General features: G+C 42.4%; 1 protein-coding gene across 1 annotated transcript in view; it reads left to right on the forward strand.

Moving 5' to 3' along the window:
• Positions 1-16,493, forward strand: part of Chsy1 (chondroitin sulfate synthase 1) — a 76,755-nt gene that overhangs the window by 4,906 nt on the left and 55,356 nt on the right. Inside the window, exons 2-3 of the mRNA XM_004623447.3 lie at positions 4-148; positions 15,516-16,011. Of these exons, the coding sequence (XP_004623504.1) occupies positions 4-148; positions 15,516-16,011 (641 nt within the window). The remainder of the gene's footprint in view (positions 1-3; positions 149-15,515; positions 16,012-16,493) is intronic.

The raw sequence follows: 16,493 nt of genomic DNA on the forward strand, positions 1-16,493 counted from the left end.
GCGGGGCGCGCGGCGGCGACGCGCGGGGGGCGCAGCCTTGGCTGCACGGCGCGGGCCCGGATGGCGGCCAGCGCGACGGGAACTTTATCTTCGTGGGAGTCATGACTGCCCAGAAATACCTGCAGACCCGCGCCGTGGCCGCCTACAGGTGAGCCCCGGTCGGACGCCGCCTGCGGCATCAGCATCCAGCATCCCCGCGGGCGGCCCTACCCGTGCTCCTTGGCTCCCGCCCAGGCCCGCTTCCCACGCCCAGGCTCCCGGGCTGCTTGTGCGAGCCGGGTGCCCCGGGCCGTGCCGGGCTTGGTGGCAGATGTGAGAGGCGGGATGTTGAGGGCTACGTTCCAGAGCGCTAGCTGGGCAGACGGATTAGGGCGAGGTGCCTCCGCCCTACTCCTGCATGGGGTACTCGAGTTTTTCCACACAGATGTAAGCTTTCGCTTTTGTTAAAAGGGCCTTCTTGAACGAGGCTGCCTCCTTCCTATGGTTGTGGGAAAACTCAGCATAGTATTTTACCTGTGATAACGGTTGCAGTGAGATAATAATTTGATCCTTTAGAATGTGCATCTTGCCATCACAAAACTAGGGTCCTTGTAAATTAGTTAGATGGCGCCCCTCCATAGCTTACTTTAGGTTTTATCGTTACTAAGATTGTATTTCTGTAAATGAAAGAGGGTACCCATTGCCTTTTATGACACCAGGTCTGTTGAAGGAAGAGAAAGGACCTTGGGGAAGACTGTTCCCGTGTTCAATTCGGTGGAAGACTGCATTCCGGTGTCCATTAGCCCAGTTAAAGTGATGTACGAAATGTTATCCAGTAACTGGGCTCTAGTTGGCGAAATGAATCATAAACGTGGCAGCAGTCCTGTTCAGGATTAACAAAGGGATTAGCCAAAGCAGTCTGAGATGATTTTGGAGTGGCAGGCATGGTTAGAGTCAGATTTGTATTGGAGTACTGCACGTCTAAAGTAAGAGGGTTGAAGACTCAGTAAAGGGACTGGGTGGAAACTTTATATATGAGAAGGACAGAAACGATTAGTATGTGGATCAAGTTTGGAGTTCATCTGGCCGCAAAAAAACCAGTGTAGGGGATGATTTCAGAGCGCATATGTTGTGGGAATGAATTTTTAGACCAGTCGGTGCTGAGCAGGTATCTGCTAGTTGTTGTTTGTTCTTAGTGTATAAGCAGTACCTTTAGCAAATCAGCTTTTATGGGCATTCAGTGTTGGTCTGAATTTTAAGGCACTAGACATTGTAAGGGCAGGGGCGTATACAGGTATCTGCTTCCTTTTAGGGAGGAAGTAAAGGTTAAGAAAGAAAAATAAAAAGCAGTAGGGAAGGGCTGGCTGCCTTTGGAACAGCTCCGTTCTTCTTCCTAGCGTTTACCCCCTAAGCCTTGTGCTAAAGGCCAGAGCCCACCTTCTGCCAAGAACATCCTGAGCTGCTGAAAAGCTTAGAATACAGGCAGTGTGGGTGTAGGCTAATGCAGTGACTTGGGATCCTGCACATGGAGGTGTTCCATGACTTACCTGAGATTTTACACTCTTTATTCAAACTAGAAATGGAAGATAAGCTTGCTGAATTGTTTATGGTTTTGCAAAAAAAAAAAAAAAATCCCTATGACTACACTTTGGTGGCAGGCCATGTGAAATCACAGCTCTGGGAGCAATTACTGTAGTAGTCTTGATACATCCCTGGCCCTGAGAAAAGACGCAACAGGAGATGAGAAAGGACGCCAGGACACCAGAACGCCAGAAGTCAGAACATCAAGTATAGGGGCCAGGGAGATGGCTCAGTGCAGTAAGCACTTCCCTGGCAAGTGCAAGGGCCTGACTTCAATCCTTAGTTCCACCAAAAAAAAAAAAAAAAAAAAGGCTTCACCTCGTTGTTTGTTCACCTCCTTGTTTGTTTGTTTATTTGTAGGCTCTTGGGAAAGGTAGAAGCACACCTCTGTCTTTCTAAGAGGGGAAAACTTCCGGGACATGCCACTTCCCAGCCAGTCAGTTCTTCAGCTTTCTCACAGCCCTTTTCTTTATCTCTCTGATTTGAAGTGGCCCAAGAACCTAGTTGTTGGTGGCCTTACCTTGCAGGTTAGGGTCCCTACCACTGAGCCTGCCTCTCTGTGCTTAAATTAGCAATGGAGAAGGCAGTAGACAATTTCAGCCTTAAGGAACGTTTAGGGAAGGCCTGCATTCAGATGGAAGGAATAGGGTGTAGTTTATGATAATAGTTTTGTCCCACTTTGCAGCCTGGGCCAGAAGTCCACACTGAACTCTGAAGTTGGAAATTCTATGTACAGTAATGCATGGAAAGTACTACGCTTGATCCTGAATCTTCTAGCACAAGGGGAGCCTTAGTTTGGAGCTGAATGTGGCCAGTTTTACTTTTCTCCTAAAAAGGAAATTAGTTTTTTATCTTAAGAGAAACATCATTAAATAACAACAAAAAAGCCTTTTTTTTTGGCGGAACTGGGGATTGAACTCAGGCCCTTGCGCTTGCCAGGGAAACACTTACTCTACTGAGCCATCTCCCCAGCCCCTCCTTTTCAATTTTACATGAAACTATTGTTTTTGTTTGTGGAAGAATGAAGTACCATCACTTTCAATATGGGGGTGTTGTGTTGTAGGACAACACTGAAATGTCACATTTCAGATTTAGGGACTAGTGGTTAGCAAGCCCTTCGGGCCAGCTGCTGTCTGCTGTCTAGAAGGTAGCTAAAAAGCCCTTGAAAAATCCAAGATATGTCTGTTCCCGCTGAAATTATTACATTTTAATGATACAACAGCCCACTCTTCATGTACTTTTACCTTCTAGACTTGCCATATGTTAAAGTTGGGGTGGTGGCCACCAAGAGATGGCAGAGCAGTGACAACTAATAGGAGACAAGAAATAAAAAACAAAAAGCAGGCAAGTGGCAGAGACAAAACAAACAACCCTCAAAAGTTTAGCAGATCCTAAATCAGCCAAAGCTGACTTCTGAGACCATGAATAGACACGTAGCTGTTAGGTTCATAAGAGTGATCCTGATTCATGAAAACCTTCAGATGTGCTTGGGATTCGTCCCTTTAGAAAGCACATACATTCAGGAGCCGAGTGGGTCCTGACTCAGAGTCCTGGGGACACAGCACTACAAGTGGGAGGGACAGACAGTAGTGCCTAACTGATGATGGGCACTATGTGATAAAAGGGGCCAGTTGTGAATATCAGTGGCAAGCAGAAGGGCAGAGGGCAGAGCCTCAGGTGCAAGGCAGGCGCCGGTTTAGAAAGGAACGCGAGAGGGCAAGAGCGGACAGGAGCTAGTAGCTGGCAGAGCTGCTAGAGGGGGCTGATTCTAAGTGAACAGAGAAGCCACTTGAGTGTTTAAGCTGGACAGAGAAATAGCTGGGTTGTCAGGATGAATATAGAAAATAATTTGACTCATCTGCACATTTATTTGTATGATAGGTAATTTCACTTTAAAATGATACGATTCTCCAGAACCCAGGATAAACAAATAGCACTTGAGTGCAATCCAGAGAGAATCGCACAATTCTGTTGCCTTCAAATAAGACTTCCTTTTTCAAATGTGACTATGGGTCTGGAGCTGTGTTGTCCAGCATGGTAGCTACTGGGGTGGCTGCTACCCACATAAAATGTGGCTGAATGGTGGTGTTACTGTAGTGCACACCAGATCTCAGAGACTTAAGGAAAAAAGTAAAATATCTCGATTTTTTTTATTTTTTGTGGTACTGAGGATTGAAAATCAATTTTTATACTGATTACTTACTAAAATAATGCTTTGGATACATTGGAGGTTAAATAAAATATGTATTACGACAAATAAACTAATTAAAATTTTAAAAATATTCCTGTGAAATAATTTTTTATACTAATTATCAACAGGTAGTAGAAATTTGAGTTTTTTGTGTTTTCAGTTAAATTACTGCAATTCATATTTTCTCCATATTTTTGTTTTTTCTTAGTTATTTGATAGAGATTACATGTTTAATGCAAAATCTATCCCTTTGTGATTTTAGATCCTTCCTCTTAAGCTCAGAAAGTTACTGCCCTAGGGAGATTTTCAGACCTTTTTTTTTCTGGTTCTAGAAAGGGTAGGTCATGGGAAGCTCACTTTTCCCTCCAAAAGTACATTGTCTCAGCGCCGTGTGTTGAGTGAGCTCTCATTTGCCTCCCATTTCAAAATGCCATCCTCACCATACTCAGAATTCCAAACTATGTTTTTGGGCTTCCTATTTTGTCCCATTGATCTTTCTCTTTGTTCTTTTGCCAGTACCACCCTTTGAAGTTATTGGAAGTTGAATAATATTTTAATATTCTGTGGACAAGGTCCTTTTGTCATCTGTTTCAAACATTTCTTGGCTGCCCTTACCTGTTCTTGCTGGAAGAGTTTTGTGTGATTTAGATTTTTTTAAAGTCACCATTTTGATAAAAAGAAAACGCCTACACATTTGGCTTTTTAGTACATTTTAATCCCGAGAACACCAAGCCAATCTAGTGCCTCTTTCTTGCCTTCTTTTTTACCTCCCCAGGGTCTTTCTCTACTTTCTGGGAAGGAAGGCCTGGTTGTTTTTCTTTCTTTGGTTCAGGAGTGATGGAGAACACATATAAAGATTAGTATTTGTCTGTAGGAGACTGGGAACAGAGAGTAAGAAACATTAGCTTTAGATACAGGAATCTCATTTCAGGAAATTGTTGTAGCAGTCAGTGACCTTTTACTAATGTGGTGAGTGGAGGCTGACCGTTCCTTTACCAGCCTTAGTGAGCTCCACCCTTTCGATCTCAGAGTTCATTTCCTTCTCAAGCTAAGTAAACCATGTTTATCTTTTAAGTAGTTCAGACCACCACTCTTAAGTGCAATTCACTTTGGCTCATTTGTACGAAAGGCTTTTTACATGTAAAGTCCAAGCAGTCAACTTGTAAGTGAACTTCTGAGTATAACCTTCTTCAGGTCACAGATTACTTATAAAAGCTGGAGAAAAGTGTGGTCCTGCAAGTGAGTGTAGTTATGGTTCAAGATCCCAGTGTCCTCCGTCAGACTGTTCTGGGGCTGGACTTGGTCATAGTGAGGGGTTTTATATGGTTGTGTTCTCATTACTTTGGCAGTTTGACTTTTCCCTGTCGATGGATTAGTCTGCTGGCTACTTGAAAGGCAATTACTAATATTGGGCTTCAGTCCTACAGTTTAGTCCAGGAAGGAAACAAAACGATAGTGTAGAAGAATGAGGCTTACACTCACCAGGTAAGTACACTCAAGGGTGGTTTCACCTGCACTCCCACCCTTTCTTCCCTGCTGAGTTCTGAAGGGGTTAGGAGTTTTTGAGACAGACACTCGCAGGTGTCTTAAAAGGTAAAATAGCAAGAGGTAGTGATGAAGGGTTAGGTGAGAAGGGCTGAGCTTTCTTAGAGCTTTGGCCAGAGTGGCAGGCAGGCACACACAGGGCCAGGCAGGGGGGGGCACCTGTGTGTCAGGTTTGGGAATTTGGGTTTGGGGTTGTAGGTATCTAGAGCTGATGGTGGTATTTTAGCAGAGAGTGGCTTGATGTGATTTGAGTTTCAGAAGATCACTTGGCAGCCTTACTATGTAGAGGGTGGCTGGGATAAGGCCCAAGGGCAAAATGTCCGTGCCTGTTGAGAGCCACTTTGGCAGTTTCCCAAGAGCTTCAAAATGCATCAATCCTGAGTGCCGGCAGTTGCTCTGGACGTCTTCCAAAGGACTTTAAAGATGTGCGAAAAAATATGTGTATGAAGTAGATAATTCAAGCATCTCTGCCTCCTTCATTAGAGGGCATAGATCATGGCTAATCAGATTCCTGTGTACTGTGATTTTCCTCTCTAAACATTAAAAATGGTGTTGGAGGTAGGGTGTAGCTCGTGGTAGCAGACTCACCTAGCCCAAAACCCTGGGTCCAGTCCCCGCACTAAAAACAAAAAACAAAAAACAAAACAAAACAAAAAAACGGGGCTGGGGAGATGGCTCAGTAGAATAAGTGCTTCCCTGGCAAGCACAGGGGGCTGAGTTCAATCCCCAGTTCCGCCAAAAATAAAAAATAAAAAAACAAAAACAAAAGTGTGGCTGAAACATTTTTCTTGAAATGAAGACATGCAGAATTACTTGAGATTAAATTCTGAAATAAGGTGTCAAGTATGAGAGTTTTTTGAAATTAGGCAAAGTAAGCGTATACCTCATTGCTGCTGAATGCTTTTTTTATTATTGTGTTTCTATAATTTTCTACAATGAAGTTATTTTGTAATAAAACTAAATTGAGACCCTCCCCCCCCCCAAGTGAAAGCTCTTGGGAAGAACTTTTAGTTAGATTTTGACTGCATTAAATTGAAGGCCAGAGCCAGTCAGCTGGCCTCTTGCTCCCGGGTCTCGAGGTGAGGCGCCGTCTCCGTCTCCGTCTCCGTGGTGGCACACTGCTGGTGGTGCGCTGCAGCGGGCTCTGGGTCCCTGAGAGCGCCCACCGGCTCCCTGGCCCTGGGCTGTGGGCGTGGTCATTCTTGTTTCATTAAGTTATAATAGTTAAGCTTGTCCTGCAGTGGAAGTTAAACATAGTTATGTGATTATTATTAGTATGTTTTCTTCAGGTATTGTAATTGCCTGCTTCTGAGTGATGTCTGGGAGAAGGAAGTGACAGCATTAACTGTCTGCCTTCTCACCTAATTCATTGTCATTTCTGAAGGATTGATGGCCACAGCGTTTATTCTGTTCACGAAAAGAATAAGGGGTATTCTGCTCTGATTTGATAGGAAGTTGGTGCTAAAGAAGCAAACCTGAAGATAGTTGAAAAGGTAGCTAGTAGTAATGCCGTGAATGTATGGTTTGTAAATTGGTCAGAGGTGCGAAGGCTGATTGTGTATTCAGCTTTGTTGTGTACTTGTGTTGTGTATCATAGTGTTCACAAATAAGTGGATAGGGTCTTGGGTAGCAAACAGATTCACACAGCAGGAAGGTTATAAAAGGTATCGTTTGAGTCAAGTTTTGTGGTTGAGAGTTAATAATCCAGCATAGAGGAGTCCCTGACGGGCAGTTTCGTCCTCTTGCAAAGCCAGGCAGAGGGCTGGTAGAAGTGAATGAAGTGTATGTAAGGCTCTCTGCTTATAGCCCTGATGACTGTTTCCTCAGCTTTATCAGCTGCAAGACTAAAAAAGAAGTGTGAGTGAAAAGCCTGGAGACAAGTTTGTGGGATAAAAAGTGAACAGGCTGGACTGTGGAGGCTGTAGCCTGGCATTTGCCTTCTCATGCTTAGGAGTTTTATGACCTTGGGCAGGTTCCTGACTTGGCCCTGAACCTGTTTGTTACGGATAATGATACTTCACACACTTCTGAGACCCCTCTAGGATGGCTGAGCCTCGTGTGTTCTGTGCATACTCTTAGGAAGGGGACTGCTGGCTGTTGCTAAGCAGGTGATTTCAGGCAGTACTGTGGGGAGATGCTAATACGCAAAGACCAGAGTAAGTTCAAGGTGGTTTTGTTATTTGCATGAAACGGGTTTTTTTTTTTTTTTCCTTAAGTTTAGATTTTGTTCATGAACTTTTTTTTTTTTTTTTTTTCATTTTGTGATGGTGCTGAAGATTAAATCTGCAGCATTGAGCAAGCTGGGCAGGTGCTGTACCGCTGAGCTACATCTTCCCAGCCTAGAAAGTTATATTTATTGGAGCTAATTGGGAACCCAGGAAAACAGATTCAGGCAGGCCTGAAAACGTGCTCCCTGTTTATTTTTATCCCTTAGTTACTTGCATACTTACACTTACAAGAGTTCAGCAGCAATATACAAATTAAATACAATAGTTTAGCAATAGTCTAAGCTTTAAATAGAGATCAGAATATGTTTTCTGAGTTTTAATTCTCAAACTAAAAATGGGTGTATTTGTGGTCCCTATAAATGACTGTTCACATTGTTTGTTGTGAACCTAGATTTGAAGGACAGGTTTATCTTAGCTCTTAATACCTTGGAAATACCTTCTGGGCTGGTGTCCAGGCCATTGTTGAGGTGGGAAGTTGTAATCCACACTGCCAACAGCTTAATTAAGAAGAAAAATACTCTTTAATACTGGATTTCCCTGTAAGTCTATTTTTTTAGGATCAACACTGAAGAGTATAATTTGACTCATCTTCTGTTATATTTCCCCATGTATTCCAGAAAGGATTTGAGGTTAGTCATGTCTTAAGGACAGTGTGAGTCAGTCAAAGATTTTAGGAGGAAGCCACATACCTGAAAGCAAAATGCTCAGAAAGGTGAAACTGTTAGTACATCTGATTCTGAGCTCCTAATACTGAGGCAGTGGACAGGGAGAGTGGACCAAATAGTGCTAGCCCGTGGTGGGGTGCGCCTTCAGCCCAAGAGGCCTGCATCAGGCACACGGCAGGCTCAGGACTCTGACTTTTTACTGGGACCATGGCAGACCTGCCTGCTAGGACAGAACAGCACTTCCATGCACGTTTTGGGGGAGAAAAAAACTAAGACTGGCGCTCTATCACTCTGTGTTCCTATAAAACACTGCCCTGTCCAACTTTGTCACGGTGCACCTGGGGGAAATCTGCCATCATCTGAGTGTCTGAAGTAGTCCTTCTACTTACCTTTGAACTACAGGACACAGTCTGGTGACTTGTGGTTGTCCCTGGAAGCTTGTAACTGGTCGTGGACCCAACATTACCACTTGTACAGGCTGTATGATGGCACAGAGTCTCCTTGCGTGGACTCACTGGGTTGAGCGGGCGTCTCCTAAGGGTTCTTCTCTGACTGGCCCAAGGTCTGCCCTGGGTGCAGAACTGGGCAGGGCAGCCGTGTGTGCAATGGTTTCCTGCCCTTGATCGTCTCAAGCCTCATTTTCTTCTTTATCTCTTATGCTCATCTCTCTTTAACTTCATTTTCTTGCTCATCCTTTGTGCCTTCTGGTTGTCTTTGGTCCTTGCCATGACAGGGAAGAAGGTAGATAATTTTAATTCCTTATGCCATCAGTTAGCAAAAGAAAACTGTTCGTCTCTCTTTGTCTTTGAATCTAGCTTCTGATCTGATTCTAGGCTTCATCTCAGCCAGAAGGCCTGGGAAGCTGTATCAGAGGTGGTTTTTGTCACGAGTCCTTTTAAATTTAGCACTCTGACCAGCAGACAATGTATGTAACCGTGGTTTTGGAAAACTTAGAGAAAATCTCCCCCACACTTTATTTATTTATTTATTTATTTATTTATTTATTTATTTATTTATTTATTTATTTTTGCGTTACTGGGGATTGAACTCAGGCCCTTGCTCTTGCCAGCCAAGCACTTATTCTACTGAGCTATCTCCCCAGCTCCCCACACTTTTTAATGTTGAAAATTACTATAATTTAAAGTGAGACGTTAAATAGAACTCATACTCCATTTTCCTTTAGTTTTTGCCAGTTAGATATATTTGTTACAAAAGTAAAATTTCTGTTGTTTGATATTTTTATTTCTTTGTGTGCTTGTTAGCTCAAAGCTTTCTCCCAAGTCATTTTTTCTCCAGTTATCCCCCATATATTCATATATCACAAAATATAGAAAACATAGATAAAAATCCTTCTGATTCTCCATGCAAAAATAACCACACTGAGTGCTTTGGGGTAGATTTGTATATAATTTTATTTTTACATAGTCCCTTTGTTCTTTTAATAAGCCATTTCTCAAACTGATACTATTACTTTTTAAACTTACCATATATTATAGTTGTGGTTGTGGTATCAGATGCAATACAGTGATTGTGCTATCAAGTTTTGTACAGAAATGAATTTTACATAGATTTTCTCAAAATCACACTGAATAAAAATGGAGACTGATGCCAGTGTCTAGCACAACTTAGCATTCCTTCACTAAGCTAGTGTCAGTCTAGCTGCATTACTTAACGAGATTTAACTTGGTACAGGGATAGTGTTTAGGAATCTGGAGGAATCGAAGATTGGCTTGGCACACTCAGCTTTCAGCTGCCTTATCTGGGCTGTAGAAAGAGTTGGGTGTCAGTCCGCTGAAAATTGAGCTGGCAAGGGCCTCTGCAGCGCTCTGCTGTCTCCGTTAAGAGCTCCACTAACGTGTTGATGGCAGCTGACATTTGCTGATGACAGTTATGGAGCTTGACCTGTTTCTGTCACAGAAGGCGGGCCAGCTTGTTTGCTCAGCAGTTTTCCTTCAGTTCTTTGAGAGTATTAATGTGCCCTTACTCCTCCATCAGAATGATGTATTAAGAGTTAGGTTTCAGAAGTTGTTCACTTTGCAGAGTTCTGTTTAAGCTGAAGTTACTCTAATTGAAAAGATCATAATTAAGATTGTAGGGTGTGCATAGGGAGAATTCTCTCAAACCACGAGGCATTTAGTACAGAAAAGGACATGTGGTTTTTCCTCCAGCTACCAAAAAAGGAACTGGTAATAATTGGGTGGAGTTGCCGTGAGACTACAGGAAAGCTTTTAAGGATGGATTTTAGCTTAGACTGTCTGTTTTTACAATTAATTTAAGTACTTCCTCTTGGACAAATTATGCCATTTGAAGTCACAGTTGAGGCTTCAGTGTTAGCTGCACCTGTGATGGGCCTGTATCTCATGCTTCCAGTGTGTTGTTTACTGGGCTCCATAGGAAGCAGCCCCGCGAGAGTAGATTTTGCCCCACGGTCCAGGAGGGGAAGTTTCAGTCTCAGTCTAGTGTGAGTCTTGTGTTTTAAGTAAAATGCTTAAAAATGTGATCTTAGATTTGCACCACAGTAACATTTTGATATAAGATTGATAACAAAACAGAATCCTGAGTACATATCCTGAGGTTTGGGTTTTTAGCCAGAAATGCAAGAGGGATTTTCCACAATACTTTCACTCCAGTGTGCTGTCTTAAAACTGACTATTCCATTTGGGCCCACACTTTCCCATCTCCCACCTTTTTCCTTTCACTACCTCATTTTATTTGCAAATTCATGTCTCCCCTGATAAGTCATGCTGGTACAATGGCAGGAGAACTTCTAAAACACTTATAATTCTCTTAACCCTCAGGTACTGTTGTTCTCATGTAAGGCACGCTCTTATTTATTTACTTATGTATTTAGAGGCAGGGTCTCACTGTGTAGCTCAGGCTGGCCTCAAACTCTGTATGTAGCCCAGGCTGGCCTCAAACTTGCAGAGATGCTCATGCCTCAGCTTCTCAAGCACTGGGATTACTGGAGTGCCCCACTCCACCTCGTGGTAGATACACTTTCTAGTTTACAGACAAGGAAACCTAGGCAAAGAATAATTTAGCCAGAGTAGTGAAGATTCTCACTCCAGTGGCCTGAGTCCAGAACCTATCCCTGCAGACGATTGCCTCTTTAACAGGTTGTTGCACTGGAGGCTGGAATTAGCAACTTCTCCCCAGAGCATTAGTGTTTTCTTGGCTTTTGGGGTTGGCCACTTTCCGCACTCACTTAACTTGGTTTGTTTTCAAAATCACATCTTGGTTCACTGGCATGGCATGTATCAATAAGTTGCTTTTATTCATTATACTTTTTAAAGTCAGTCGCCAGATAATAGGAGCTACTTAGAATTAAATTTCAGAAGTACCATGAATAGAAACTCATTTCAGCTGTAGCAGTTCCGTGTTCCCTGAGAGTCAGCGCTGTCTTGTGCTGTGAGTGTATCTGCGTTGTAAAGGTAGGAGTCGTACCAAGTGGGACTGGCTGGCGGGAAGTGAAAGGAAGTGCCTCTGGAAATGATCTGTGCTTTTTTGCACACATCTGGAAGTCACTTGCTATCCAGGAGTGGGCAGTATTTAGTCCACACGTTTATTGATCTTTATTATGTATCAACCAATGAAGTCACCCACAGTTTCAAAGAATTATTGTGATTATTAAAACCATTTCTGAGTAAGGAGAGTGGAATCAGGGACTCATCGACTTGCCTGGGAGTCTAGTTAGTGTTATCACTGGCATCCTGAGTTGGAGTTGGGCTGCAGAATCCTTTCCCGTCTGTGTGTGATTGCGTTGCAGAGTCTGTGTAGATTGTCACATGTTCTGTGTATGATGCAGTTCATTCACATTTGTAAAAGATTTGTCCTTTTATATGTAGATTTTGTTTCTCTTCACACTATTTCCTCATTCCTACTGTATTTACCATTTTTAAAGCATTCCTTGGGCTGGTGAGATGGCTCAGTGGTCTAAAGCACCTACTTAGAACAAGCTTAGCAAAGCACAGGGACCGCGGTTCAATCCCCCAGCACCACATGCCAGCCAGCCCCGCCCCCTGGTGGGCTGAGCTGGTCACACACACACACACACACACACACACACATAAATAAATAAAAATAAATAAATATATAAAGCATTCCTTTATAAAGATGAAATGCAATATTTGATAATATCAGTAACAATGTAGTGTTCCTTATATGCCAAATTTGTCCTTGGCTCTTTGTTAAACACTTAAATGGCATAGAATATACAATTATAAATCATTAGGCATTATAGGCAAACAATACCTGCAATGATTTATCCACTTTTAAAGATACTTTTTTAGCATCTTTAAAATGAGGATGTTGTATGGCTGCTGGCATGATGAGGCGATACTCAGTAGCACTTTGCACTGTGCAGGTAGGTGGGTGCGGCAGTGGCAGTCCTTATGACCGATGCCCTGGGTTTAAGGAAGAGCCGTGTGTAGTGAAGCCTTGGACTGTTCGAGAAACATGTTTGGGATAAAGTTGAATCTCTTTGGAATTTTCCTCTGAGAGAAGCTTGTAGTCATTTTTGTATTTCTTTTTGCTGGTCATTTGTTTTCCAAATCTTTCATCATGAGTTATTTTTTAAGTTACAAAAGTAATATGGTATCTCAGAATTTCAGTTTTGTAAGATGAAAAGAACTCTAGAGGTGTGTGGTGGTAATGGTTGTTCACAGTGTGTATTACTTAATGTCAGGAGCTACCAGTGATAAATTTGATGTATATTGTATCACAAATTTTTCTCAAAGACAAGAATGTGATTAGCTTAATAAAATTCCCCCTCAGTATAGAGTTGCAGAGTGTGAGAGTCACCTGTCTCCTCCTATGAGTCGCGCCCTCGCCCCTACGTGTCCTTGTTTCACTACCTCTTCCCTGTCTTGACAGATCTTTTCAGGCAATCTCAAGCCTTCCCATTACTGATGCGTGTATATTTATGTTTAACTGACTGTCAAGTCACTTTTTCACTGTATAGATACAGTTGTAACAGTTAAGTAAAATAAAACTTACTGAAGAGAACATCATTTGGAAATTATATTTTTTAAAGTGTGTTTAGTAGAGAGTCTACAAGGTCTCACTACACAGATCGGACCCGTAGTGATTCTCCAGTTTTTAGCCTCTCAAGCCCTAGGATTCCAGGCGCGTGCCACCACGCCCAGTCTCAGTCACTATCTCAGTGAGCCCCAGGGGTGGGGCTGGCATGGCACGCCGGGGATGGAGCCCTGTCCCTGCGGCTCTCTAAATAGACACTTTAGTCCCCTGAGCTATCCGGCCAACCCTGTTTTCTTATAATTAAATTTACCACCTAACTTGGAAATCTGCTGTGGTCTGAAATACAGTAAACTGTTCAGTTCAGTGTGCAAATCTGCCAGTGTCAGATTTCAGAGCATTTTTCATTTTTAGATAGATGCTCTGCTAATAAAGTCTGTGCAAATATTCCAAAATTCAAAACAATCAAAATTTCAAGCACTTCTGGGTCCAGGCATTTGGATAAGGGATACTCAATCTATCTTTTATTTATTCTCCATTGTATTTTTTTTTGGAAAGTAGTCAGCATAAATAAATTATTGTAGCTGAAAACTACTTTAGTCTACTACACATAATATGAAATATGAAAGGCAACATGATAGTGTTAGTTTAGTTGTTCAGCACAAGGATGCTTTGTTTCCTTCCGATTGATCATTAGTCTTCCCTCTGTGGGCAGACAGCTCTGGTGCAAACTCTGGGCTGCTTCTGGCTGCTCAACTGGTCTTCCTGCTTCTGTTTAGGCTTCCTTCAACTCTGCTGTGCTGTGGACATTTCAGAACACATACAGCTTCATCTCATCTCTTCCGCTCTGTTCGCATCGATGGCGTCTGTAGTGTAAAGGCTGGGCCTGTCAGTTCTTCTGACTCTCCACGTGGCACCCCTACCTCAGTACTCTGTCTCTCTGTCTCTCTTCTGTATTTATCTTGTTTACAGTCACAAAGCAGTTTTATTTTACATACATTTGTTTTAGCAGCATGTATCATAGTCTGTAATACTATATGACAACAGTAAAAGTGTTTCTACAATATGTACCTTGAATATTTGGTATGTGCCTTGACTATTTATTTATTTATGTGGTACAGGGTCTCGCTACATAGCTCAGACTTGTAGTGATCCTCCTGTCTCAGCCTGTCCAGTGCGGAGTGTTTTAGTGGCTGGCCTGGTGTGGGGCCAGCGCGGAATGCGGTACCAGGGATCGAACTCAGGTCCTTGTGCTTGCCTGGCAGGAGCTTAGACTGCCAAGCTATCTCCCCAGTACCCGCCAAGCTATCTCCCTAGCCCCCAGATCACTTAAGGGTACATAAATTTAAAGCTTTAGAACTATCTTACAAATCTATTTTTACATTTAGGTTTTTTTTTTTTTGTTTTTTTTTTTGTTTTTGCGGAACCGGGGATTGAACTCAGGCCCTTGTGCTTACCAGGGAAGCACTTATTCCACGGAGCCATCTCCCCAGCTCTATGTTTAGTTTTATTATCTTAAATGTAACAATTGTAGACTTAGTGCTGCTGCTGCTGCTGCTGCTGCTTCAAAACAAAGTCTTCTTGTGTAGTTCAGTCTGCCCTTCAACTTACTATATATCCCAAGCTAGCTTTGAACTTGCAGCAGTCCTCCTGCCTCAGCCTCCCCAGTGCTGATATTGTAGGTGTGATACACCACTCCCTGTGATTTAGTGCTTCTTCATTAGTTTTAATGAATACCATCAAATTTTTTATATAGTTGCCTTTCTACTCTTATTTTTAATGTATGTTATTTGTTGGCTGCAGTAAATCAGGGAAGCATATTTTATTCCGTGGGCCTGTCATGCTGTTTTCTTCCAGTGTGTATTTTAGTTCAGGATAATGTGATTGTCCTGGTAAATGCCTGTCTCCTTTGATGTTAGCTCTGAGTCAAAATGTTGTTTTGTTCACCTTTGCGTCCCTCTTGCTTAGTATATATTGACAGTTGTTGAACATTCTAAAAAATTTTGAGTGAACAGTTGATTTATTTGTTTTATAGAGCTGAGTTGTTTGTTAACAGGAGTTGATAGCATCAGAAAATTAATTCAGTTATCTTGATGCCCTGGCAGTCATAGCTAAAACTGAGTGACCATGAAACTATTTTAATACCTTATCCTTCATTTTTGTTGGGACTTTTTAAAAAATGAATTTGGATTTTGTGGTGCTGTACCTGGCAGCCTGGACTTCAGGGAGGCAAGAAGTCCACATAGGTAAAGCCATTATACATGTTGATTTAAAATGAGCTGGTGTGTGAACTTTTGAAAATAAGAAGCTTGGGACAAACTGCTCTCTAATTGATATTTATTTTCATTCCAGAACGTGGTCCAAGACAATTCCTGGGAAAGTTGAGTTCTTCTCTAGTGAGGGTTCAGATACATCTGTACCAATTCCAATAGTGCCACTGCGGGGCGTGGATGACTCCTACCCTCCCCAGAAGAAGTCTTTTATGATGCTCAAGTACATGCATGACCACTACTTGGACAAGTATGAATGGTTTATGAGAGCAGATGATGATGTTTACATCAAAGGAGATCGGCTGGAGAGTTTCCTGAGGAGTTTGAATAGCAGTGAGGCCCTCTTTCTGGGGCAAACAGGACTGGGCACTACAGAAGAAATGGGGAAACTGGCCCTTGAGCCCGGTGAAAACTTCTGCATGGGGGGGCCTGGTGTAATCATGAGCCGGGAGGTGCTTCGGAGAATGGTCCCACACATTGGCAAGTGTCTCCGGGAGATGTACACCACCCATGAGGACGTGGAGGTGGGAAGATGTGTCCGGAGGTTCGCGGGTGTGCAGTGTGTCTGGTCTTATGAGGTAAGAGCAAAGTTCTTTTCTTTTCTTTTTTTTTTTTGGCGGAACTAGGGATTGAACTCAGGTCCTTGCACTTGCCAGGCAAGCGCGCTTATTCTACCGAGCCATCTCCCCAGCCCTGCGAAGTTCTTTTCTTGAGAAAAACTTAATTTCGTCTTTAATTCTCAGTCAATCACAGGAAGCTAGTGATAATATCTTCTTCCAGGATTAAAGATGGTGCAGTCCTTAGACATACTTAGCCTTTTTTTAAAATTTGAATTCCCTTTATTAACTTTCCTGATGGATTTTAGAGCATGTCTTCCATGCTTTTGTTTTATTTTATTTTTTATTTTTTGCCATTTGAATGTAGTTTATTTTCCAGGAAAGTTTTAAAATGATTTCTTTGCTACATGACTATTTAGATTATGTCTTTCAGTTTTGTATCTTTCAGGGAATTTCTCTACTTCATCTAAGCTGTTTAGTTGCCAAAGATAGTTCATATTTTT

Source organism: Octodon degus, unplaced genomic scaffold, assembly GCF_000260255.1.
Source record: "Octodon degus isolate 3935 unplaced genomic scaffold, OctDeg1.0 scaffold00002, whole genome shotgun sequence".
Taxonomy (NCBI): Eukaryota; Metazoa; Chordata; class Mammalia; order Rodentia; family Octodontidae; genus Octodon; species Octodon degus.